Source organism: Neofelis nebulosa, chromosome 15, assembly GCF_028018385.1.
Source record: "Neofelis nebulosa isolate mNeoNeb1 chromosome 15, mNeoNeb1.pri, whole genome shotgun sequence".
Lineage (NCBI taxonomy): Eukaryota > Metazoa > Chordata > Mammalia > Carnivora > Felidae > Neofelis > Neofelis nebulosa.
Window position 1 is genome coordinate 32,876,860 of NC_080796.1, and position 25,846 is coordinate 32,902,705.

At 41.1% G+C, this 25,846-nt stretch overlaps 1 protein-coding gene across 8 annotated transcripts in view; it reads right to left on the reverse strand.

Annotated features, from left to right (window-relative positions):
* The window catches only part of CACNA1E (calcium voltage-gated channel subunit alpha1 E), a 489,630-nt gene that overhangs the window by 85,314 nt on the left and 378,470 nt on the right, over positions 1-25,846 (reverse strand). For all 8 annotated transcript variants that reach the window (XM_058701273.1, XM_058701270.1, XM_058701274.1 and 5 more), the window contains exon 10: positions 1,735-1,850. In XM_058701273.1, the coding sequence (XP_058557256.1) occupies positions 1,735-1,850 (116 nt within the window). The remainder of the gene's footprint in view (positions 1-1,734; positions 1,851-25,846) is intronic.

The window sequence follows — 25,846 nt, forward strand, 5'->3', positions numbered from 1 at the left end:
CTTCAAGCTGCCTGCCAGACCTGGAGACAAATCTGCTCAGTAAGGCTGAGTTAACATTCTGGAAAGGAGGAGAGGTTCACATTCACCCCTACCCAAGAACCTCGGAGGAGAAAGGGCAAATTGAAAGTATAGTCAGTGGGTATGGTACATGCTTCTAGAAGCAGCGAAGAAATGCAGATGGTCCTAAATGGGAGGTGCTTATTGTCTGGCTTTGAAATGGCACTTTTAATCAAACGTACTCTCTCATCCCTGACAGATGATCAAAAGTTGACTCCAGAGCTGAGACAGAGCTTTTTTGTCTTGGTGGGTAGAAGAGGACTGCCATGGTGTCATTCCTAAGCTGCTATGGAAGAATAAGTCTCAGGCAACTAAGCATCAAATCATATTCCAAATTTTTCTGGAGAGACCTCACATCTGTGCTATGCTTTCTACCAAGAATAGAGGGGGAAAAATGCTGTCATGTGTATCTTTTTATTAAAATAAATTCCTCTTTGCTCAGGATGAAAATAAAGATATATAACACCAATGCAATGTAATCTTTAAAATAATAAGGAAAGCAAAGCAAATGCATCCATTTTACTGACAGATATGCGGTGATCGATACCCCTTCATGAGCAGCTGAGCCACAGTCAAACTTGAAGCTGGTGGTTCTGTGGGTTAACAAAATCATGATAGGTTTGGACCTATCCTCAAGGCGGAGCCTCATAGCGAGGAACTGGTGATAGCTCAGGAAATAGGAATCACCAGTTCTCACCATCAGGTATTACCCGTCTCACTGCAGTGGCCTCGCTGTCGGTCCCCTGCTTCTGACCTTGCCCTCCTACAGTGTAGTCTCAATGCAGCAGCCAAAGGGCCCCCTCAAAATCTTCAATCAGACCATGTCCCACCTCAGTTCCAAACCCTCCAATGGTTCTTGCATCACTAACAGCACAGCCCCGAACCCTTACAATGGCCCATAAGTTCTGTCCACTCCTCTCATCACTGGCCCCACCCTGTCTTCCTGCCCCTCTCCCTTTACTCATTCTTCCTTCTATTCCTGGAATATTTCTGGCTTGCTTCCATACTAGAGTCTTAGCACTGAGATATCCCCCTCAGACCTTCCCATGACTTACCACCTCAACTCCTTCAAGTCTCTCCCCAAAAGGGTCTCCCTGATCTCCCTATTTCAAAACACAACCTACCCTACACCCCATAACCCTACCTTGATCTGTTTTCCATGGTACTTGTCACCTTCTTACAACTTATTCATTTATTATTTTGTTTATCCCTGCCTTCTCCAATAGAGGGGAATGGGCTTCACATGAAAGGGGCTTTGGTGAGCTGGTGGTCTGTTTGGTTCATTGCTGTATCTCAAGTACCTAGGACAGGGGCTGGCACAAAGCAAGCGCTCAAATATTTGTGGAATGAATGGACTGTTGTTGCTGCTGCTGGTGGTCATTATAATTATTAGCAGTAGTGTACAATGTCACCCACCCAACCCAGCTCCAGGAGCTAGCTATGTTACCTTTCACTCAGTTCACCTTGCTAAACTGTGAGCCTCGTGAAGGTGTTCGGTAGAAGAATAGGAACACTTAGTCCCCGAGGAAGAAAGAGGGACCAGCATGGAGCCCACAAAGCCGGTGAGGCATCCAGAGCTACTCTCTGCTCTGCCCAAGGCTGCTCCTGTGAATGGAGGCACCGGGGGTGCTCAGGGGGACGTCTACACTGATGTCTGTGCAGCCTGCCAGGCCTCACCTGCTTTGTCTATCCAGGCGCGGTACCCATTCAGCTCACGCTCAATCTGCTGCTGCCGCCGCAATTTCATGAAAGCTCTCCGGTTCTCCACTCTCTCTCTCTCTTTGGCAAATTCCCTGTGGATGAGAAGGATGAGATTCATAAGCAGTGAACTGGGGTAATGCCGTGACTAAAAGGAAGGGTGAAGCAAGTAGGAGCAAGAGAGTGTTTGAGCAGGTGACTCTCTATGCCCCATTTCCCCTTTCCTTTGTTCCAGGCTGCAACTATCACCTCCTTAAAATGCTGTTCAGAAACATACTTTGTTCGGCCTCACTCAAGAAGCTTTCCCAGATCAGTTTCATCCCAGTCATCACTAACACCCTCTGCTTGCTCTATTTTGAAAGGTACTTTCTTAGTCAGGTGACAAACTAGGGTTCAAAATGCTATGTTCTGTTTCCCCAGCTACAACATAAGGCCCTTAACCCCTCCTGAGGGGCACACCTACCCTTTATGCTTTTAATAACAACAGTGATTAATCTATATGGACCAATTATGTGCCAGCCCTATATGAAGTTTTTCATACCCATGGACTCTAATTTAATCCATTACAGTCACCATGTGAAGTAATAAGTACTATTAAAATTCCTACTTAACTGATGGGGAAACCAAGGATTAGAGAAGGGAAGTAACTTGCTGGGATCTAAAGTCTAACCATAGTGCCGTGCTTCCTCTGGCATCCTGCATCCTGTGACACTCTATAAGGGCTGCCACTGAAGACCATTGACACCGAGTGCTGTGTGAAGATGGCTAGTGGAGGTTAAATAGGAAAGGGAAGGACACGGGAAGGGCACTTGGCTCCAAAAGAAAGAGAGTAGGAAGATGGGAGGGATATGAGAGGAGATAATGAGATAGATGGAAAGCCAAGGTCAGGGTCAGGGAGAAGACACAGTCCACTGACAGGTGCAAGGGACCAGAGCCACTCTGTGGCACAAGACAATGAAAAGACTAAACCCCTGGGTGGCGGGTGGGGGGGAGAGGGTGGGTGGCGTGGAAAGGGAAAAGAGACACAAGGGTTTCCTGGTAGAGAGGAAGATGAGCAAATTCAATGGCTGAGCAAATGGGGTTAAAGAAATATTCATTTGCTAATAGGCCTCTCTAGCAACCACCTCTACCAAGGCCCTTCTCATCAAACACCCCTCCAGGCTACAATGCCTTTAGTAGTGTAGTGCCTCTCCAGCCTCGGCTCAGGCATGGTCCCTACTACCTGGAAGCTGTTGCCCTTAGTCAAGGTGCTCCCCACAACTAGAGAGCTTCAGCCTGACAATGAGGGAGCCCAGCACCCACTGTAAAAAGTTGTATTTCGAAGGAAAGTTGCTTTGCTTTAAGAATGAAGTAAGCTGTCTCCGGGTGTCATCATCTCTGTTCTCACGTATCAGAACTCAGTCGCTCAGCTGCTGAGGGGCCACACTGGGGGCTTAACAATAAAAGCATATGAAGAAACAACTATGGCAAGGGCACATTAGCGTATGAATGCAGAATTTGTGAGGATGACCCAAGAGTGCTTGGTCTGAGCAAGGCTATACTCTGCTGATCTAAGATAGCTTCTTGAAGATCTTGGGCTCCAAGAGAGCCTTAACTTTTAAATTGAAGTTTGGATCTTGAAGATCTCCAAGGCTCCAGCCTTGGTAACAGTGACACTTTTGTTTTGAAGTTTATTTTAATTCCAACTAGCATACAGTGTCATATTAGTTTCTGGTGTTTCCATACAAATGTTAGAATTGTTTGTTCTGTCTCTGTGAAAAATGCTGTTGGTATTTTGATAGGGATTTCATTAAATCTGTAGATTACTTTGGGTAGTATAGACATTTTAACAGTATTTGTTCTCCCAATCTGTGAGCATGGAATGTCTCTCTATTTCTTTTTGTCCTCTTCAACTTCTTGCATCAATGTTTTATAGTTTTCAGAAGCCAGGTCTTTCACCTCATTTGTTAAGTTTATTCCTAGGTATGGTATTATTTTCGGTGCAACTGTAAATGGGATTGTTCTCTTACTTTCTCTTTCTGTTATTTCATTATTAGTGTATAGAAATGCAATGGATATCGGTATATAGGTTTTGTATCCTGGGACTTTACTGAATTCACTGATCAGTTCTAGTAGTTTCTTGAGGGAGTCTTGAGGGTGTTCTGTATATAGCATCATGTCATCTGCAAATAGTGAAAGTTTTACTTCTTCCTTACCAATTTCCATGACTTTGATTTCTTGTTCTTGTCTGACTTCTGTGGCTAGGGCTTCCAGTAGTAAGTTGAATAAAACTTTACATCTGTAAAGGTGTCACTTACAGGCAGTGATGAGTTGTGCAGAGGCCCCATGAAGATCATCTTGCCCATCAACACCAGGCCCCATTCCATAGCAACATGGTCCAGCCACACGGGGCTTTTACTTTTGCACTAGTACCTGGACGTCAGCTCCCAGTTTGGCTAAGCTGTCTCTCCCCAGCACCAACTTGTATAAAGGTACACCTCAACTAAATTTGCACTTTATTCCTTTCACCTCCTCTTGCCTGGAACAACAGTGTGATTGATCTATCATTGATTTCGAGTATGTTATTTCTCTAAAAAAATTTTTTTTCTTAGCGTGTATTTATTATTGAGAGACAGAGAGACAAAGCATGAGCATGGGAGGGGCAGAGAGAGGAGAAGACACAGAATCCGAAGCAGGCTCTGGGCTCTAAGCTGTCAGCACAGAGCCGGATGCGGGGCTTGAACCCACAAACCACGAGATCATGACTTGAGCTGAAGTTGGACGCTCAACCGACTAAGCCACACAGGCGCCCCGGTGAGTATGTTATTTCTTTATTGGCTTATTAACAGAAATTATCCTGTGTACTATTGGCTTGTCAAATTCTTGCAGTGAACTTTCGTTAAATAAATTGCTAGAAAAGTCAAACTCAGTCTCTGAGCGTAATTTTTCTTCCAAAATAAAACATTGCTCATATCCAGGGAGGAAGATACCAGCCAGGGGTTGAGGGATGTGTCACAGCCCCAGGGCAGAGGAAGAGGAGGCACCTCATTCACCCTCTCCTACCAAGATAGATGGATTCCTTGGCACAGACACCTTATCATGGTCATGGTCAGGCTGAGGGCATGGGAATAAGGCATATTAAAAGGAGAAATCATGAGCTTGTCTTCAGGTTCAGATGGTTCTATCAACACTGTTTTGGGGGAATGGAGAGGGAGACAGTCAAAATGAAGAGTCCAGGGCCATTGAGAGTCAGAATAACAGAATACAAGCCGTGGGGCACGGCCTTTCCTTGCCTTCTTCCCTGGATGTCAACAATTAGAAAGAAACAAGGGGTTGGATTGGTTCATGGTAACACCATCTATCAAGGTTTTTACTTTTGGCTCTTTGTTTTCTTTCTATCCTTCCTGTCCAATTAGTGTGCCATGTTCTGTTGGTTCTATCTTCAAAACAGCACTTGGATCAACCTTTCCTCTTTGTCCTAACTGCCTTGGTCCAGGACCTCATCATTTTATGCCTGGATTATTGCAATAGCACTTACATGGTCTCGCAACCACCTGTTTCTCTTCTCTTCGTTTTATCCATCTCACTCACTCTTTCTAAAACACACATTAGATCTGATCACTTCTAAACCTAAAACAATAATCACAGTGAGTAGCACTTGTGAGGACCTTTCTAGTTTCTGAGCACCTTCATACATTTTGCTCATATTTTTTTATAATCACTCTGAGAAGAAGGTGGAACAGGTATTTTTGTCCCCAATTTAAAAGTTAAACGGGGCGCCTGAGTGGCTTAGTCAGTTGAGCATCTGACTTTGGCTCAGGTCATGATCTCATGGTTCACGGGTTTGAGCCCCATGTCGGGCTCTGTGCCGACAGCTGGAGCTCGGAGCCTGCTTCAGATTCTGTGTCTCCCTCTCTCTCTGCCCCTCCCCCACTTGCTCACGCTCTCACTCTCGTGCTCTCTCAAAAAAAAAAAAAAAGAAAGAAAGAAAGAAAGAAAAGAAAAGAAAAGAAAAGAAAAGAAAAGAAAAGAAAAGAAAAGAAAAGTTAAACAACTTGTGATAATTTAAGTAAGAAGCAGATCCAGGATTGGACCCTAAGCCTGTCTGCTCTAAGAGCCCAAGCTCTTCATGCGGCACACATGTCTCCCTAGTCCAATGGCATATTTATATGCTGTTTTCTTTATTGTTTCATATGTATGTGTCTTGATTTTTCAAATACACTCTAGGGATCCGGGAAGGTTTAACAAGGAGGTAATATTTTGAGGAAGACCTTGAAAAAAGGAGGATTTAAGCAGGCTATGAGCAGAGGAACACAATAATCCTTTAGCATCAAGGATAAGCATTATTACCAACATCACCATTTTCTAGCTCAGAGCACTAAATCTAAGGAGAGTTAAGTGGCCCTGTGAGAGAGCAAACATCCAAGGACACAGAGTCACTAAAAGGAACCATGACCCTCAGATCCTATACATTCCATTTTCTTTCTATTCTTCCCCTGCTCCTCCACAGCCTCCTCCACCCTCTGCTAAATGAAGTACAAACACTTAACATGACCTTCACGGTTTTTCACAGCCTGATCCTAACCTTTCCTCCAAACCTCACCTCCCATCATTCCCACCCGCCCACCTGCCTGCAGTCACCACGGCCATGCTCCAGCGGCAGCACCCATCTCCCTGTTCTGGAGAATGCAGTATGGCTATCAAGGCTTGGTCCACACTGTTTCTCTTCTTATCTGCCCAAATCTGTCAAAATCCTTCTCCAAGTCCAGTGTGAAATGTCACTTCTTCTGTTCAGCTTTCCTCTCCTCTCCCTCTCTCCCTTTCCCAGTCTCCAGCCTCCATTCTTTCTTTCCTCTGTGCCTTTACAGTTCATCTCACAGCCAGGCTTCACTGTGGTAAGCTGTACATGTGACTGCCTCTCCCTCTATGCGAGCCTCTTGTGAAAATATTCCATGTCTTACTCAACTCTGTATCCTCCCAGACTAGACTAGGCCTGGCACATGGTATATGTCCAATAGATTTTTTTGTTAATTAAAAATATCCAGGCTGACTTGGAGAGCATACTGATAGCTCTACCCTGGTTCCCAAAGGCTCAAATGAAGAAACATTCCGTCTCTGCACTGACTCAAAGGGAGGCAGGTGAACAAGCCAGAGAGCAGCAGTTGCCAGGTAACTCCTGGATGCTGCCACCACTGTTCCTTTGTTCGTCTCCACGAAGATCTCCATAGAATTAGTGTACGAAGTACACAGTGCGTCACTTCTACCTGGCCCCCAAAATGACCACATACCTTGATTTTCCATGAAGGAGACCAACAAACCCCAGTCTAGCCTCCTTGCATGTTTGGCAGTTTCCTGGCTCCGGGTCTCTTCAGCTGGCTTTCCTGCTCTCCTCTACTGTCACTGCAGGTCCCTGTGTCCTCTCATCCTTTCATCTAGCCCCTTGGCAGTGCTCAAGGGTCCAGAGCCCAATAAAACTGCCCTGGTCTTTTAAAGAAGCCTCTTGGCTAAAAGCAGTAAAGCAAAGAATCTGCACCAGTGGGGATACTTCCTGAGCAGCCCCTGTGTCAGTGGACAAAGAAGGGTTGGGTAGGCGGAGGGTTCTGTACTATGTTTATCAAGGGGACTTTTCTGTTTTCTCTTTCCACTGGGAGCCTAGAGCAGAGAGTATGGCACCAGTGTCTTTCATAAAATCTGTCACCCCTCCTTTGCTGTCATACTCGTGCCCTGGCTTATCTCCCTGACTAGTCTACAGGCTTCACAAGGCCAAGCAGAACCTACATCATATCACATTCCAACAAGGCCCTATGAATCTGGATCCGAGGCTTGGCATTACAGTAGGTTCCACAGATTATGGAAGTTAAATATAAAGAACAGCTAATATTCACATAACACATTTGTGAAAGTTTTAATTTACAAATCACTTGCATGTAAACCATTTCATTTATATATGTAAAAACTCTGGGAGATTCAGAAAGGTTCTTGCCCAAGATCACCTAATTAGCAGAAGGCAGGGCCGGAATTCAAGCTAGGCTGTTTCCACAATGCCTCAGCTGTCTTCCATGCTATCTAGAACTCAACATTAAAAGTCTACAAAAGAGATTTAGTTTCAGCTTAAGGTCAAAGAAAATAAGGACATAAACACAGTTTTTTTTTGTTGTTGTTGTTGCTTTGTTTTGTTTTGCTTTGTTTTGCTTTTTCTAAAAGGACTATCTTTTTAATTGAGAGAACAGCACAAAAATCCATTGCTCTGTGTTGGGTTAATAAAGACCCAGTATAAAACTCATAGCATTAGTCAAGCTAGTGATGTACTGCTTGATCTTGTGTCCATAATATAGCCATCATTTATTTATGCATATTACATTCTAGAGAGAACAGGGACAGACAAGATTCAGTTCCATTACCTGCCAAAAATAGGTATCTATTCTGACCTTAGATCCAATGTGTCCACCATTCTCATTGTGTATATATGTGGCTGGCCCCAAGGGAAGGGAAGCATGCCCCTCCACTGATCTCCTCTCTTCCCTGAAGACCTGAGTACTCTCTCTCTCCTTTTCACAGAGGATCCTGGAATTATTTGGATGATGATATTTTTGCAAAGATAAAGTATATGGCTGCTACCTTACTTAGCCATCCAGATGACCACTCTCAAAGAGTGACCCTCCAAATATCTCAATTTATTTAATTCCTTTGAATCAAGCAACAGGAAGTTTAAAAGGAGGAAATATGCCCTATAAAAGAGTGCTCATGACCCCTCAGCCCTTTTTGTATTGGCCTGTGGCTTAAGGTAAGAGGATGGGTAAATTACTCCTCTTCATTTGCTCCATCTGGCAGCAGCACCCACAGATGTCACAGAACTCAAGACAGGATGCATCTAGACTCCAGAATCCCACACAGGGGTAACAAAAATAAGTCCCATGTGATATAGCAGAAATACTATCAGGTCTATCCTCAGAGCTAGGTTTCTAGGTAACTTCTGTGCTAATAAACTGGGCAGTAACCTCTCTGCCTCAATTTCCCTGTCAATCATTAGAAAGTCACAAAAAACCCTCTGCTCGTGACCAAGAACAGGAATAAATCTGGTTACTCTGGTAGTCCTGACTGGGTTCTTGTAAGAGACTATATAATAGTAAAAATCCAAATTCTGTTTCGTTAGAGATACTTCTACCCAATTCTGCTATCCATAGTTTTTATTTATTACCAACCCCCTCTTATTTTGTGCAAGACAATAACTTGCAGTTCCCCCCTATGATAGCTCTCACCTAGATGAAAGTGAGTTGAAGCTAAGCATGGATGAGCCTCTATTCTATTTGTCAATTAAGTATGCAAGGTTTGAGTTTCTAAATTTCAGTTATGGGAACTAAGAAGAAAGCTGATCTCCTTGTTCTGCTTGGTTAAATACAATTTTCAGTCTAGTCAGTGAATTTGCATTTGTGACTGCTTTTGTTTTCTAGCACTTTATATGAGAGGCATAATTTGTAAAAATCAACAATTCCTATTTAGCCAATTATTTACAAATTATTCACAATTAGTTGAAGTAGAAGGATTATATAGATAATCTCAGACAAGGTATAACACCTAAAATATTTGTCATGTGTGACTGGTGGGTGGTGTATAGGAAAAAAGCAGAGTTGTCTTTTAAATCATATTTAGGTTAATATTAAAATGATTTCTCTTTTATGAACTCACACATCTATAAAGGAGCCAATGCCTCAGATAATTCACAAAGTGCTAATCTGTATATTGATACATTAAAGTGGCTGGTTTTGATCCATGGGGTGTTGGGAGGATGCCTGGTCATTCACATTGCTAGAATTTATCATGAGGTGACTGACTAACTCATGGGGACTAACTCTTGGGAGGTTCAATGAAGCCTTGCTGTAGCCTGAAATTCCTGCCTGTGTTGGATCACCTCAGAGTCACAGGGCACCTGGACAGATATCTGTTTACCTAGTGAGGAAAATGTTCTGGTGACAAGAAGCTGTGACAAGAAACACTCTGTTGGAGGACTCTGGCTCCTGTTTTAGCCTCTAGCTCCAGACCCCTCCTCCTGATTCAGTACACACAGGGAGCTTTGTTTACTGATGCTGAGGCCTTTTGCTGCTGTCATGGCAACCAAAAGGAAGACAAAGCCCTTCAGGATGGGCTGGCCTGTGTGACTCAAAGATCTGTTTACCCACACTCCTGTACACACCTGTACACTTCATCACACACACACACACACACACTGGCACAAATACACGCATGCTCACACCGGCACGGAGAAGCATATGCAGACACTTTGCCAAGCACACTAATGGCCACATGGTCATATTCCTATTACTCTTCAAAGACCACATTTTCAAAATGCTTCACTGCTCCCAAAGGAACTTGGCCGTCTTCTGCAAGACGTTTGCTTCAGGAGGAGGAATTTGGGTTAGACACCAAGAAAAACCTCTTCGACCCTATATATTCTGAAACTAAGAGAAATTGGGGGAAGTCAGACAGGCAATTGTGTGTTGGCTGTGGTTTAATTTCAGTCTTATTGGAACGAGGGCTGGAAGATGGAGGGTAAAACAGCTTTTGGTTTTTCTTAAGACTCTGGGGAAATTTTTCTCCCATTTTTGAGAGAAGCAAACACAGCCCAGAGAAGGTAAACACCTTACTGAAGGTCACACAGTTCAGCTATATTTTAGTTATTTATGCCTTATCCCTTGACTTATTCCAGAAAGGATTTAAGGAGCCTTACATTGCTAATAAATAAAGGCCAAAGCAGTGCCCAATTCTCTAAATGCCATCCAATGTTGACTCCAATAAGCAGGATGGATGTGAGTCCAGAAGGGTGAGGGATGCTTAACTCAGGTGCTGTCTCATACCATGTCACTCTTCCTCAGAGATCAGGAGCTTTGGGAGGGCTCCTCCAATGAGAAGAAGTCCTTCTTTAAGGCAAATACATTGCCTTACACAGAATGCTGCATCCCACCCCTACTCCTCCACCCTACACCCACAGCAATGAAACAAAGGCCATGGGTCTCACAGACCAGAATATCAGGTGGGGTATGCCCAACAAAGTAATTCTCCAAGTCTTGCCTTTGACATGCAAGGAGACCGAGGTACAGATGGGTCAGATGGCTTGCCAGTCCAAGGCCTACAGCACGTGATGGCTCATCTGGACACTTGGATCCCTGGATTCCAAAGCCAGTGCATACCACATCTTCATGACATTTCAGTCATGAGAAATCAAAGAGGCATATTCTTTTAGGATCTTGGGGAATGTGTGGTCTTTTTACTTTTTTCCTTGCTCTTCCCTACATTGAAATTTCATTTATTTGTTTGAGTAGATGCAGGGGAAGGCCTGGCAATGAACACAAAGGGGATAATGAAGAAGCTGGAATATGTTTCCTGCTTTGCTTTTTAACCTTGAAGTTGGTATAATGCAGACCATTGGAGCATAATAATTAAAAGCTCTGAAACTGAACCAAACTGGATTGAATCCTGCCTACATCGGGGTGTGATCTGGGGCAAGTTAACATCTGAATCTTCAGTTTATTCATTTGTAAAATAGGAATAAATACCATACCTGTCTCAAAGCATTGTGAGTATTAAATTAAATAATAGAGGGAAAATGCAAAGTATTTAGTACAGAGTAGGTGTTTTCAAGTGCCTATTTGAAGTATCACTGACCCTCCTGAGAATGTATCATAATACATATAACGTATTACATCAAGGCCTTCATCCATCTACCCATCCATCCATCCATCCATCCATCCATCCATCCATTCAATGATCTACACATATTCATTCTGCCTCCAAAATATGATTGAGTGCCTGCTGTGTGGTTGGCATTATTTTAGAATATGGGATACTACAGCAACCATAAAAGCAGAAATCTTTGCCTTCGTGGAACTTACATTCTAGTGCAGGAGACACACAATAAACAACATAAATAAGCAATATAAAGTATGTTATAAACTTCTAAGTGCTAAGGGGGAAGATAAGGCATGGAAGAGAAATAGTAAATATGGGGAGGAGGTCTGGGATTTGGGGTAGAGTGGCCAGGGAAGCCCAGGCCTGAGAAATGACTTCAGAGGCGTGAGGGAGTGAGCCAAGCAGGTATCCAAGGGAGAGCATTCCAGGAGAGGCAATAGCCAGGGCAAAGCTGTGAGGCAGGGAACATCCTGGAGGAGAGTTCCAAAAACAGAAAGGGGCCAATATGGCTTGAAGTGGACTGAATAAACAGAACAATAATGAGATGAGGTCAGAGTGGTTAACAGGCTGCAGGGAGGTGGAGGGCTAGAGGACGTAGGGCTTTAGAGACCCTTAATGATTTGAATTTTACTAGATATGATCTGGAAGCCATTGGTGGGGTTGCCGCAGAGAAGTCAATGACCTAAGTTTTCATAGAATGTCTCTTGTCACCCTGTTGACAACAGGCAGATGAGGGCTAAGGGTGGAAGCAGGGAGACCCTACAGGTTATATCCAGATCATGGTTTCCTTGGACAGAGTTGTAGGTGTGCGGATGTTGAGAAACACCAGGGTTCTGGGCACATTGTGAAGGCAGGACTAAGAGGACTTGCTGACACTTTGTGGAGTATAAGAGAGATCTGTGTCAGGGGCGCCTGGGTGGCTCAGTTGGTTGAGCATCCGACTTTGGCTCAGGCCATAATCTCATAGCTTGTGTGTTCAAGCCCCACATTGGGCTCTGTGCTGACAACTCAGAGCCTGGAGCCTGCTTCAGATTCTACGTCTCCCTCTCTCTGTCCTTCCCCTGCTTGGCTCTTTCTCTCAAAAATAAACATTGAGAGAAAGAGAGAGAGAGATCTGCGTCAAAGATGACCCCCAAGGCTTTTTAGCTTGAGCAAGGCAAAGGATGGAGTTAAATGAACTGCAATGGAAAAGACACAGAGAGGAGCAGGTTTCCGGGGGGCTGGGAATCAAAAGTTCAGCTGTGTATATAAGTCAGCTGGATATCCAGACATATTCACATCAAAATCATTACCCCATAGCACCGATTCTGTTACCCCCAAGGCTTTTTAGCTTGAGCAAGGCAAAGGATGGAGTTAAATGAACTGCAATGGAAAAGACACAGAGAGGAGCAGGTTTCCGGGGGGCTGGGAATCAAAAGTTCAGCTGTGTATATAAGTCAGCTGGATATCCAGACATATTCACATCAAAATCATTACCCCATAGCACCGATTCTGTTATCCACATGGTATGTGCCAGCTGCTTCAAGGAGTATCTGTTGTGGAGCCACATTAGACTGTCTCCCTACCACCCCTCCTCCTTCTCCCCTGCTGTCATGGGCTAGAAAGATGGTGACTGATTTTTCAGCAAAATATAACCAAGAAATTATTGTTGCTATTGCTGCAAATAAAATTCAAAAGAGAACACAACTCCACAAATATTCTTGAATCCTGCATTATTCCACTCCAACTATTTCACATCTCCTGCCATTAGCAGGGATGATCAAGGGATAGCATGGACTGTGGACATGGGAAAGTGACAAGGTCTCACAAGCTTGTCCTCGCCAGCTTTTAAGATGGGAATAGGGCATCATACTTCTCTCCCTATTTGACAGATCACAAAATTAAAAGCCTCAAGGATCAGTGTGACTTAATGAAAGACACAGAGTTACATAGTGGAATTCAGATCTCCCTGCTCTGTATAATTACCTACAGTCTGCACCACCCCACTGTAGCACATGGATACTATCAAGGCACGAACTCAGGGGCACACAAGCCGCTTTCTCTCTCTGTACAGAATAGTGTATGTTTCAGTCACAATATTTCAGTGGGTTCAAAGCCCTGTGGTGCAGGAAGAATGAGCCAGGGGAAGTAAGGGATTTCATATTCTTTTTCCCTCATTTCCACCTCTTCCCCTCCCCCTGCCAGCACTCTAATTACAGCAGTTAAGAGGCATCTTGACAGAGAACAAATGGCTGTTCTTTTTAAGAGACACTTTTTGCACTCTTCTGAGAAGCTGCAGCAACCAGTGCCTCCCCCCCACCCCCAAACGTTTGGAGGCTTCTGAGGAACGGGTGTGGCTGCCTTCAGGGGAGTGACTGAGAGTTTATTACCAAGTTGACTCATTATACACTTAACACTGTGTGGGCTTTTTTCCCCTTTTTCTTTGTAAAAAGCTTTGAATTTCCCAGAATCCTTTGTTCAACAGCCCCAGATAATTTAAACATTAAAGATTCCTGTCAGGGAGGTAAAATCCTTCTGGTTCAGCATCAAAAGATTTTTCCCTGTTACAACAAATCCTTTCTTCTGCTTTAGAATGGACAAGTGGAAGAAAGAGAAGGCCCAGATGAGAGAAGGGGAGTGGTGGAGGTGAGACACAGAGCAGAAATCTGAAGGAAAACCTGGGCTGGAGAGAACCTGATAAGGAGAGAGTCCCGAGGGAGGGGAACAAGGTTTGCAGACTTGGTATTGGCTGATGCACCAAATGTGAGCTTACCACCCAGAAAGGTTGACCAGGCTTTTCCAGTCACTATCCTTTTAAACATCTCCATGATGGGCTATATAGGAGTCTTTACTCACATGTATACATTCACATCTTCAGGGTTTATTAAAAAACCCCTCAAACTCAGTTCCATTTTTCAGACAGAAAAATCTAGGCTCAGAACAACGACTAAACTTGCCCAAATCACAGTCTGTACTTGCAACAGCCGTACCTCAAACCTTTCTGTTACTTATAACTGTCCACTTACTCGTTGGTGGCCCTATCATGTTGTCCACTGTCTGAGGGTAGGGACTGTGTCAAAATGCTCTTGTTCGCCTAAATGTCCATCAACTGATGAATGGATAAAGAAATTGTGGTTTATATACACAATGGAGTACTACATGGCAATGAGAAAGAATGAAATATGGCCCTTTGCAGCAACGTGGATGGAACTGGAGAGTGTGATGCTAAGTGAAATAAGCCATACAGAGAAAGACAGATACCGTATGTTTTCATGCTTATGTGGATCCTGAGAAACTTAACAGAAACCATGGGGGAGGGGAAGGAAAAAAAAAAAAGAGGTTAGAGTGGAAGAGAGCCAAAGCATAAGAGACTGTTAAAAACTGAGAACAAACTGAGGGTTGATGGGGGTGGGAGGGAGGGGTGGGTGGGTGATAGGCATGGAGGAGGGCATCTGTTGGGATGAGCACTGGGTGTTGTATGGAAACCAATCTGACAATAAATTTCATATATTGAAAAAGAAAGAAAGAAAGAAAGAAAGAAAGAAAGAAAGAAAGAAAGAAAGAAACCAATTTGACAATAAATTTCATATATCTAAAAAAAGAAACTTAAAAAAAATAAAAATAAATAAATAAATTAATTAATTAAAAAAAATATTTTCAGGGGGGAAAACTGAGAACTGAGGGCTGATGGGGGATGGGAGGGAGGGGAGGGTGGGTGATGGGCATTGAGGAGGGCACCTATTGGGATGAGCACTGGGTGTTGTATAGAAACCAATCTGACAATAAATTTCATATATTAAAAAAAATGTTCTTGTTCAATGTCACACTCATAGTCACACTTAGCACTGACTGCTCAGGAAACGTTTGCTAAGTGAATGAACTGTACCCCACACCACATGCAACCACTGGGCAAAGAGAAGTTTCATATTTTGGAACAAGAGGAGAGAGCGGGTCTAGTGGCATACACCCTGGGTCTCAGTCCTGAAGATGTGTGGCTCCAGGATGTGCAGAGTCAACAGGAGGGGGGTGGTGCAGGGGGATCTGTGACTCCCCCTTATTTTTCCCAGGAGATGCTTCTTCTCAGTCTCCTTTGCATCTCCTTCAACCACTGGTGTGTCCCAGGATCCAGACCTGGGTTTTCTCCTTGAGCATTCTGCCTCTAGGTGATCTCAGAAAGCCCCATGGAGTCAACACCATCCTATACTAATGACCAAATTTACATATACCTCCAGCCCCAACTCACCAGTGAACTCCAAAGCCATTTATGCAACTGTCTACCTGATATTTGCTTCACAAATGTCAAGCTGGCATCTCGAACTTAACATGGCCAAAGCAGAACTTTTGATTTCTCCCCCAAACTGTTCCTCTTCTAGTCTTTCCCATCTCAATAAATAAATACTACTACCCAGGCTAATAGTCATTTTTAATGCCCACTGCATGCCCAATCCAATCTATAAGCAATTCCTTGCTGTCCTACCTACTGCCTTCTCTCCAACTCATTGCTACCACCTGAACCCAGGCTACTCTGGTCTCTTTCCTGGATGCTTCCTACCCTCAGTAACCTACAATAATCTCACTAAGTGACTTCTTATTTCCATCTTTATCCTGGTCCCCTATTTCCTTCGTGGAAGGAAAACTGGGGGGTGACTTTTGAGATACAAAATAGTCATGTTACCCTCTGCTTCACACTCGCTCCCCCTGGCATCTCACTGGTAAAATCCAAACTCTTTAGTCTGTGAGACCCTAAATGGGTCGGATGGTTGGATCCTCGTCTATTTCCCTGATTTCCAGGGGCCTTCCCCGATCACAGAATCTAAGTTAATAGTCCCATTAGTTGTCATATTCTACTATATCAGCCTGTTTAATTTCATTAATAACATTTGTCATGAAAAGATGATCTTTTTCACCTTTTACTTTTCTTTCCAGAAGAATATAACCTATCTGAGGAAAGTGTCTCTTCTACAATGTTCAACATTATGTCCTCAGTGCCCAGTTCCTTAGAAGGAACTCAACAAATACTTGTTGAATGAATGAATGAAGGTAACAGAACATAACATTCAGAATTATGCATTCTTTTCTCTGATGGCAAGTTACCTTTATGAGTCATGACCATTGTGGATCCCATCTATTGGTGGTGTGATCAATCCTTCTACCTCTAAGAATTAATTCTCAACTAAGCCACTCTGAAAGCAAGCTGTACATCTTTGACACTTTATGTGAACTTTCAAAACCATGCCAAAGCTGCGAAGTGTCAACACTGCAGGGAATTCAATTTTTTTGCTGCAATTGACAACTCATCCCTCTGTCGACTCACTTAAGTTGATGGTTATTATCTTTTATTTAGAGGTCTTCATTAAATTGGAGATATTTAATAAATCATCAACTTCTTTAACTTACCTTACAGTTAGCCTAAGTACTTTGATAAAATGTAATTAATTAGTATTTCATTGAATTCCAACATCTATTAGAGACAAATGCTACAAAAGCAGGTGATGTACCAGCAAAGATGTTCTCCTTCTGAAAGGCTAGCATGTATGTGGTGGACCTTCATGCTTAGGGCTAATGTAGGCTATGCACTTTCCAATGAGGACTCTGTCACAATAAATACACAAGGAAAGTAACAAGATGTCATAAAAGATAATTAAACACGTAGTAAAAAAAAAAAAAGAAGCTAGGTATGCCTAGCTTTGAATCACAGACCACAAGCAAATCATTTAACCTTTCTGAGGTTCAATTTTCTAATATACAGCATTGATTAAAAATACCAGGCTCACTGAGGTGTTGTGTTAGTGGGCTCACAAGAGCACCTAGTATGGTAGATCTTAAATACATTTGAGTTGAATCTGAAGCTCAAAGTAGCTGGTACTCTTAAAGTCCAAAGCACTATGAGTGGATGACTCCTGCTATTTTATCACCTTTCGATGTTAACTTAAAATAGACATTTGAGTAAAGGATAATATAAGTAACACCAGAAAGGAAAGACGAGAGAGAGAGAGAGAGAGAGAGAGAGAGAGAGAGAGAGAGAGAGAAATATGAGTCTTAAGTGAGTTCCATGCTCAGCAAGGAGCCTGATGCGGGGTTCAATCCCAGGACCCTGGGATCATGATCCAAGTCGACATCAATAGTCGGATGCTCAACTGACTAAGCCACCCAGGGGCCCCACCTCACAGATGTTTTTAGTAACACTGCCATATTCAAAAGAGATAAAAATTTTTAATAGGGCTTTTTGATGAAGATTTCCATCAGAGAAGATTTCCCAGGGTTTGGACCAATCAGGGATATATGTATAAATGAATGCATTAAGGAAGGAGCTGCCAGCCTGGACTATAACCCCCACCCCAGCACAGACTTCTAAGAATTTCCAAGGTCCTTCTTTTACTGAAGTCCGCCATTATGCATTTAATGCCATTGGCATATCTGCCCCTCATGGAGCAGTGTTACTCTAAGTGTGGTCCATGGACTGATGCCCATATGCATACGGTTACTAGTTCATGATGAAATGCATTCAGAAATTGAAAGTGGTTAGTAACTTCTATAACAATTTGATAGATTTTTTTAATCTATGGAATATAAGAGTAAAAATTGGGGCTTATATTTTATATATCTTTGTATTTTTTCATTTGTATGGTAATCATTTTTGTTACAATTGCATTTCACAAAACTATCCATACACACTAGACAGGTGAATGTTAAAAAGTGATTCTTCACCACAGAGAGTTGGAGAAGTGCTTCCTAGAGTAAAACCATTTCTTTGTGGCTAGAACATGTGGTATTAAGATCATCATACTAATTACGATTTATTTTGTGTTTATGCTGTACCAGAAAGTCTGCTAAATGTTTCCTAAGCACCGTCTAATTTTCACAAATATCCAAAATACAGGATGTCATCTTATTTTCAAAAAGAGGCCAAAGGATGTTGAAAAACAAAAACAAAAACAAAACCTGCTTCAAGATCATTATGAAGCAGTGACAGAACCAATATTCTTCTGACCACAAATAGATCTAGAAGGCAGGAGGCATGTGCCACTTGAGGTCCTTAAGATTATCCAGGAAGTACTTGACCACATCTTTTCAACGTACCTTTTTCTTCTTTCCTTCTGTGTGACCCCCTCCTTTGCTTTTTGTTACTCTTTTTTTTTCTACCTTATTATTTTCTGTCTTCTCTTCTGTCTCTCATCCCTGAGGATGGACTCAGTTGAAAGGATAGGACCTGAAGTCACAAAAGCCCCTGAACTTTGCTACAGAATATTTCTGTTCTACCCTGCCCCGTACAGTTGAGGGGATGGAATCATACGGAGGCATTAAATTCACATTCTTATTATATGCAGGAAACAAGGAATGTATATTGCCCTTTTATTATCCAACAGCAGTTAAGAGAAGGTGATTCTCATTAAAAGCACCAGTTTTCAATAGCATAAATAATAGCTATATCCTTTTGCAAGTAAGCATGATCTGTTAATAAACATTGATCATTTTTTAGCTGTCCTACATTCAAATATTACAATGAATTCTAACTATTACTTCTTTCCAAATCTTCATTCTTACCTGAAAATACGTCTTATTTGAAAACATTATCTGTGCATACATATGGCTCCACAGTCATGAAAAAGTACATGTACCCATGTGGTTACACACATATATTGCCAGATCCCACTTGCAGGAAGGTTGGCACCTGAAAAGATATACCATGCCAATGTTTTTTTCTAGAGGTTCACCTACTTCTTTGTAGATATGCCTCCTACCTGGGAAGCTAGTAAGCATAGGCTTTACTTCTAAAAAACTAGGTAGAATTGGCTAATTCTGCTTAAATGTGAAATAAGGTAGTAACTATGATGCTATGATTGTATTTCTACCTAATGCTACTCAGAAAGTGATTGCATTTTACAGAGAATCTGAAAAGTCAAAAAACTGGATTCTACTTCTGGCAGAATGATCCACTGGTGTTCTGAAATACCTTTTACCCCAAATTCCCAGATGCTGGGTAAAGTGGCAATAAGCATGGCAATTAATGCATTCCTAAGCTGAAAGTAATAGAAATCACCATGTTCAAAAAATAAAAAATAGATACATGCTATAAAAATATTTTCTCCCAGTCTGTGGCTTGTCTAATTTCCTTTTCTTAATGTTGCCTATTGGATGAACAGAATTTTTGATTGTGGAAAAAGCACAACTTACCAATGTTTTTATTTCATTGTTTGTGCTCTTTGTATTCCGCCCAAGAAATATTTGCCTACCCCAAATTCTCATAGACATTCTCTCTCAGAGAGAGACAGGGGTCTGGATTCACGACCCCACCCTGCCCCCACATGCCAATATCTAGTATGCAATAAAAATAAATCATTGATTAAATCATTTATTAATCATGTATTAAAAACCTTCCTTTTCTTATTAAACTGACTTTTGTCAAAAATCAACCATCCACATATATGAGGGCTCTCTATTCTGTTCCACTAATCTGTTTCTCTATCCTTGTACCAATATCATATTGTCTTGATACAGTAGCATTATAGTAAATCTTAAAATCAAGTAATGCAAGTCCCACAAATTTATTTTCCTTTTACAAAACTGGCCTCTCTAAGGCTTTTGCACTGACATCTTAATTTTTGAAACACCTTGCCTATTTTTTCAAATTAGCCTGTTGGAATTTTGATGGGGAATATACTGAATCTACATATTGATTTAGGGATAATGGATATCGTAATGATATTCAGTCAATCTATAAAGATATTATGTCTCCATTTCTTAAAGGACTTAAATTTATTTCAGCAATGTTCTGTACTTTTCAGAATAAAGGTTTTGCACATCTTTTGTTAGATTTATTCCTAGGTATTTGATTTTATGTTACTTTAAAAAAATTTTAAATTCATTTTTCATTCAAGTTGAAACTGATCATTGCAAGCATATAAAACCCAATTAATTTTTTATATTGACTTTATGTCCTGTAATCTTGCTAAATTTGTTTATTAGCTCTAGTAGTTGGTACATTGCATTGTTAGTTTCAAAATATATGATCATATTGTGAAAAAATTACAATTTTCTTTCTTCCTTTCCAATATTACCTTTTATTTCCTTTTCCTGCCTTATTAAAAGGCTCAGATCTACAGAATAGTGTTAAGACGTGCTAAAAGTGCAAATTATTTGCCTATTTCCAGATCATAGGGGAAAAGGTATTAATATTTTACCATTAAGTATGGTACTAGCTTGTAGGTTTTTTAGATGATCTTTTATCAAATTGAGAAAGTTCTCTCTTATCAGAAGTTTACTGTGAGTTTTTATCATAAAGAAGTATTAGGTTTTGTTAAATTCTTTTTGTGCATCTATCAAGATGTTCTGTGTTTTTTCCCTTTCATACTGTTACGATGGCATATTACATTGATTTTCAAATGCTAAGCCCATCTTGCATTCATGGATTAAATATTAGTTATTAATTATGTATTATCTTTATATTCTGCCAGATTTGACCAATAATATTTTATTCAGAAATTTTGCATCTATGTTCATGATGGCTGCTCTTCTGTAATTTTCTTTTAACATATTTGTCAGGTTTACATACTGGGGCTATGCTTGCCACACCAAATGAGTTGGGAAGTGTTCTATACCCCTCTATATTCTAAAGGAGTTCATGAGAAATGGTATTATGTTTGATAGAACTGACATGTGACCTGGACTTATGTTTTGTTTTTTTGGTGTGAAGGTTTTTGATTAATTTAATTTTTAAATAGATATGGGTTTATTTAGATTTTGAATTTCTTTTTTTTCCAATATATGAAATTTATTGTCAAATTGGTTTCCATACAACACCCAGTGCTCATCCCAAAAGGTGCCCTCCTCGATACCCATCACCCACCCTCCCCTCCCTCCCACCCCCCATCAACCCTCAGTTTGTTCTCAGTTTTTAACAGTCTCTTATGCTTTGGCTCTCTCTCCCACTTTAACCTCTTTTTTTTCTTTTTTTTCCTTCCCCTCCCCCATGGTTTCTGTTAAGTTTCTCAGGATCCACATAAGAGTGAAAACATATGGTATCTGTCTTTCTCTGTATGACTTATTTCACTTAGCATAACACTCTCCAGTTCCATCCACGTTGCTACAAAGGGCCATATTTCATTCTTTCTCATTGCCACGTAGTACTCCATTGTGTATATAAACCACAATTTCTTTATCCATTCATCAGTTGATGGACATTTAGGCTCTTTCCATAATTTGGCTATTGTTGAGAGTGCTGCTATAAACATTGGGGTACAGGTGCCCCTATGCATCAGTACTCCTGTATCACTTGGGTAAATACCTAGCAGTGCTACTCTTGGGTCATAGGGTAGGTCTATTTTTAATTTTTTGAGGAACCTCCACAATGTTTTCCAGAGTGGCTGCACCAGTTTGCATTCCCACCAACAGTGCAAGAGGGTTCCTGTTTCTCCACATCCTCTCCAGCATCTCTAGTCTCCTGATTTGTTCATTTTGGCCACTCTGACTGGCGTGAGGTGATATCTGAGTGTGGTTTTGATTTGTATTCCCTTGATGAGGAGCGACGTTGAGCATCTTTTCATGTGCCTGTTGGCCATCCAAATGTCTTCTTTAGAGAAGTGTCTATTCATGTTTTCTGCCCATTTCTTCACTGGATTATTTGTTTTTTGGGTGTGGAGTTTGGTGAGCTCTTTATAGATTTTGGATACTAGCCCTTGGTCCAATATGTAATTTGCAAATATATTTTCCCATTCCGTTGGCTGCCTTTTAGTTTTGTTGGTTGTTTCCTTTGCTGTGCAGAAACTTTTTATCTTCATAAGGTCCCAGTAGTTCATTTTTGCTTTTAATTCCCTTGTCTTTGGGGATGTGTCAAGTAAGAAATTGCTACGACTGAGGTCAGAGAGGTCTTTTCCTATTTTCTCCTCTAGTGTTTTGATGGTTTCCTGTCTCACACTCAGGTCCTTTATCCATTTTGAGTTTATTTTTGTGAATGGTATGAGAAAGTGGTCTAGTTTCATTCTTCTGCATGTTGCTGTCCAGTTCTCCCAGCACCATTTGTTAAAGAGACTGTCTTTTTTCCATTGGATGTTCTTTCCTGCTTTGTCAAAGATTAGTTGGCCATACGTTTGTGGGTCTAGTTCTGGGGTTTCTATTCTATTACATTGGTCTATGTGTCTGTTTTTGTGCCAATACCATGCTGTCTTGATGATTACAGCTTTGTAGTAGAGGCTAAAGTCCGGGATTGTGATGCCTCCTGCTTTGGTCTTCTTCTTCAAAATTACTTTGGCTATTCGGGGCCTTTTGTGGTTCCATATGAATTTTAGGATTGCTTGTTCTAGTTTTGAGAAGAATGCTGGTGCAATTTTGATTGGGATTGCATTGAATGTGTAGATAGCTTTGGGTAGTATTGACATTTTGACAATATTTATTCTTCCAACCCATGAGCATGGAATGATTTTCCATTTCTTTATATCTTCTTCAATTTCCTTCATAAGCTTTCTATAGTTTTCAGCATACAGATGTTTTACATCTTTGGTTAGATTTATTCCTAGGTATTTTATGCTTCTTGGTGCAATTGTAAATGGGATCAGTTTCTTTATTTGTCTTTCTGTTGCTTCATTATTAGTGTATAAGAATGCAACTGATTTCTGTACATTGATTTTGTATCCTGCAACTTTGCTAAATTCATGTATCAGTTCTAGCAGACTTTTGGTGGAGTCTATCGGATTTTCCATGTATAATATGTCATCTGCAAATAGTGAAAGCTTAACTTCATCTTTGCCAATTTTGATGCCTTTGATTTCCTTTTGTTGTCTGATTGCTGATGCTAGAACTTCCAACACTATGTTAAACAACAGCGGTGAGAGTGGACATCCCTGTCGTGTTCCTGATCTCAGGGGGAAAGCTCTCAGTTTTTCCCCATTGAGGATGATGGTAGCTGTGGGCTTTTCATAAATGGCTTTTATGATCTTTAAGTATGTTCCTCCTATCCCGACTTTCTCGAGGGTTTTTATTAAGAAAGTTTGCTGAATTTTGTCAAATGCCTTTTCTGCATCGATTGACAGGATCATATGGTTCTTCTCTTTTCTTTTATTAATGTGATGTATCACGTTGATTGATTTGCGAATGTTTCCAGCCCTGCATGCCAGGAATGAATCCCACTTGATCATGGTGAATAATTCTTTTTACATGCTGTTGAATTTGATTTGCTGGTATCTTATTGAGAATTTCTGCATCCATATTCATCAGGGATATTGGCCTGTAGTTCTCTTTTTTTACTGGGTCTCTGGTTTAGGAGTCAAAGTAATACTGGCTTCATAGAATGAGTCTGGAAGTTTTCCTTCCCTTTCTATTTTTTGGAATAGCTTGAGAAGGATAGGTATTATCTCTGCTTTAAATGTCTGGTAGAACTCCCCTGGGAAGCCATCTGGTCCTGGACTCTTATTTGTTGGGAGATTTTTGATGACTGATTCAATTTCTTCACTGGTTATGGGTATGTTCAAGCTTTCTATTTCCTCCCGATTGAGTTTTGGAAGTGTGTGGGTTATTAGGAATTTGTCCATTTCTTCCAGGTTGTCCAGTTTGTTGGCATATAGTTTTTCATAGTATTCCCTGATAATTTCTTGTATCTCTGAGGGATTGGTTGTAATAATTCCATTTTCATTCATGATTTTATCTATTTGGGTCATCTCCCTTTTCTTTTTGAGAAGCCTGGGTAGACGTTTATCAATTTTGTTTATTTTTTCAAAAAACCAACTCTTGGTTTCGTTGATCTGTTCCACAGTTTTTTTAGATTCTATATTGTTTATTTCTGCTCTGATCTTTATTATTTCTCTTCTTCTGCTGGGTTTAGGCTGCCTTTGCTGTTCTGCTTCTATTTCCTTTAGGTGTGCTGTTAGATTTTGTATTTGGGATTTTTCTTGTGTCTTGAGATAGGCCTGGATTGCAATGTATTTTCCTCTCAGGACTGCCTTCACTGCATCCCAAAGCGTTTGGATTGTTGTATTTTCATTTTCGTTTGTTTCCATATATTTTTTAATTTCTTCTCTAAGAGCCTGGTTGACCCACTCATTCTTCAGTAGGGTGTTCTTTAACCTCCATGCTTTTGGAGGTTTTCCAGACTTTTTCCTGTGGTTGATTTCAAGTTTCATAGCACTGTGGTCTGGAAGTATGCATGGTATGATTTCAATTCTTGTATACTTATGAAGGGCTGTTTTGTGACCCAGTATGTGATCTATCTTGGAGAACGTTCCATGTGCACTCGAGAAGAAAGTATATTCTGTTGCTTTGGGATGCAGAGTTCTAAATATATCTGTCAAGCCCATCTGATCCAATGTGTCATTCAGGGCCCTTGTTTCTTTATTGACCATGTGTCTAGATGATCCATCCATTTCTGTAAGTGGAATGTTAAAGTCCCCTGCAATGACCACATTCTTATCAATAAGGTTGCTTATGTTTGTGATTAATTGTTTTATATATTTGGGGGCTCCCGTATTCGGCGCATAGACATTTATAATTGTTAGCTCTTTCTGATGGATAGACCCTGTGATTAATACATAATGCCCTTCTTCATCTCTTGTTACAGCCTTTAATTTAAAGTCTAGTTTGTCTGATATAAGTATGGCTACTCCAGCTTTCTTCTGACTTCCAGTGGCATGATAAATAGTTCTCCATCCCCTCACTCTCAATCTGAAGGTGTCCTCAGGTCTAAAACGAGTCTCTTGTAGACAGCAAATAGATGGGTCTTGTTTTTTTATCCATTCTGATACCCTATGTCTTTTGGTTGGTGCATTTAGTCCATTTACATTCAGTGTTATTATAGAAAGATATGGGTTTAGAGTCATTGTGATGTCCATAGGTTTCATGCTTGTAGTGATGTCTCTGGTACTTTGTCTCACAGGATCCCCCTTAGGATCTCTTGTAGGGCTAGTTTAGTGGTGGCAAATTCCTTCAGTTTTTGTTTGTTTGGGAAGACCTTTCTCTCTCCTTCTATTCTAAATGACAGACTTGCTGGATAAAGGATTCTCAGCTGCATATTTTTTTTTCTGTTCATCACATTGAAGATCTTCTGCCATTCCTTTCTGGCCTGCCAAGTTTCAGTACAGAGATCAGTCACGAGTCTTATAGCTCTCCCTTTATATGTTAGAGCACGTTTATCTCTAGCTGCTTTCAGAATTTTCTCTTTATCCTTGTATTTTGCCAGTTTCACTATGATATGTTGTGCAGAAGATCGATTCAAGTTACGTCTGAAGGGAGTTCTCTGTGCCTCTTGGATTTCAATGCCTTTTTCCTTCCCCAGATCAGGGAAGTTCTCAGCTATGATTTCTTCAAGTACACCTTCAGCACCTTTCCCTGTCTCTTCCTCCTCTGGAATACCAATTATGCGTATTTCTCTTTAGTGCATCACTTAGTTCTCTAATTTTCCCCTCATAATCCTGGATTTTTGTTATCTTTTTCTTAGCTTCTTCTTTTTCCATAATTTTATCTT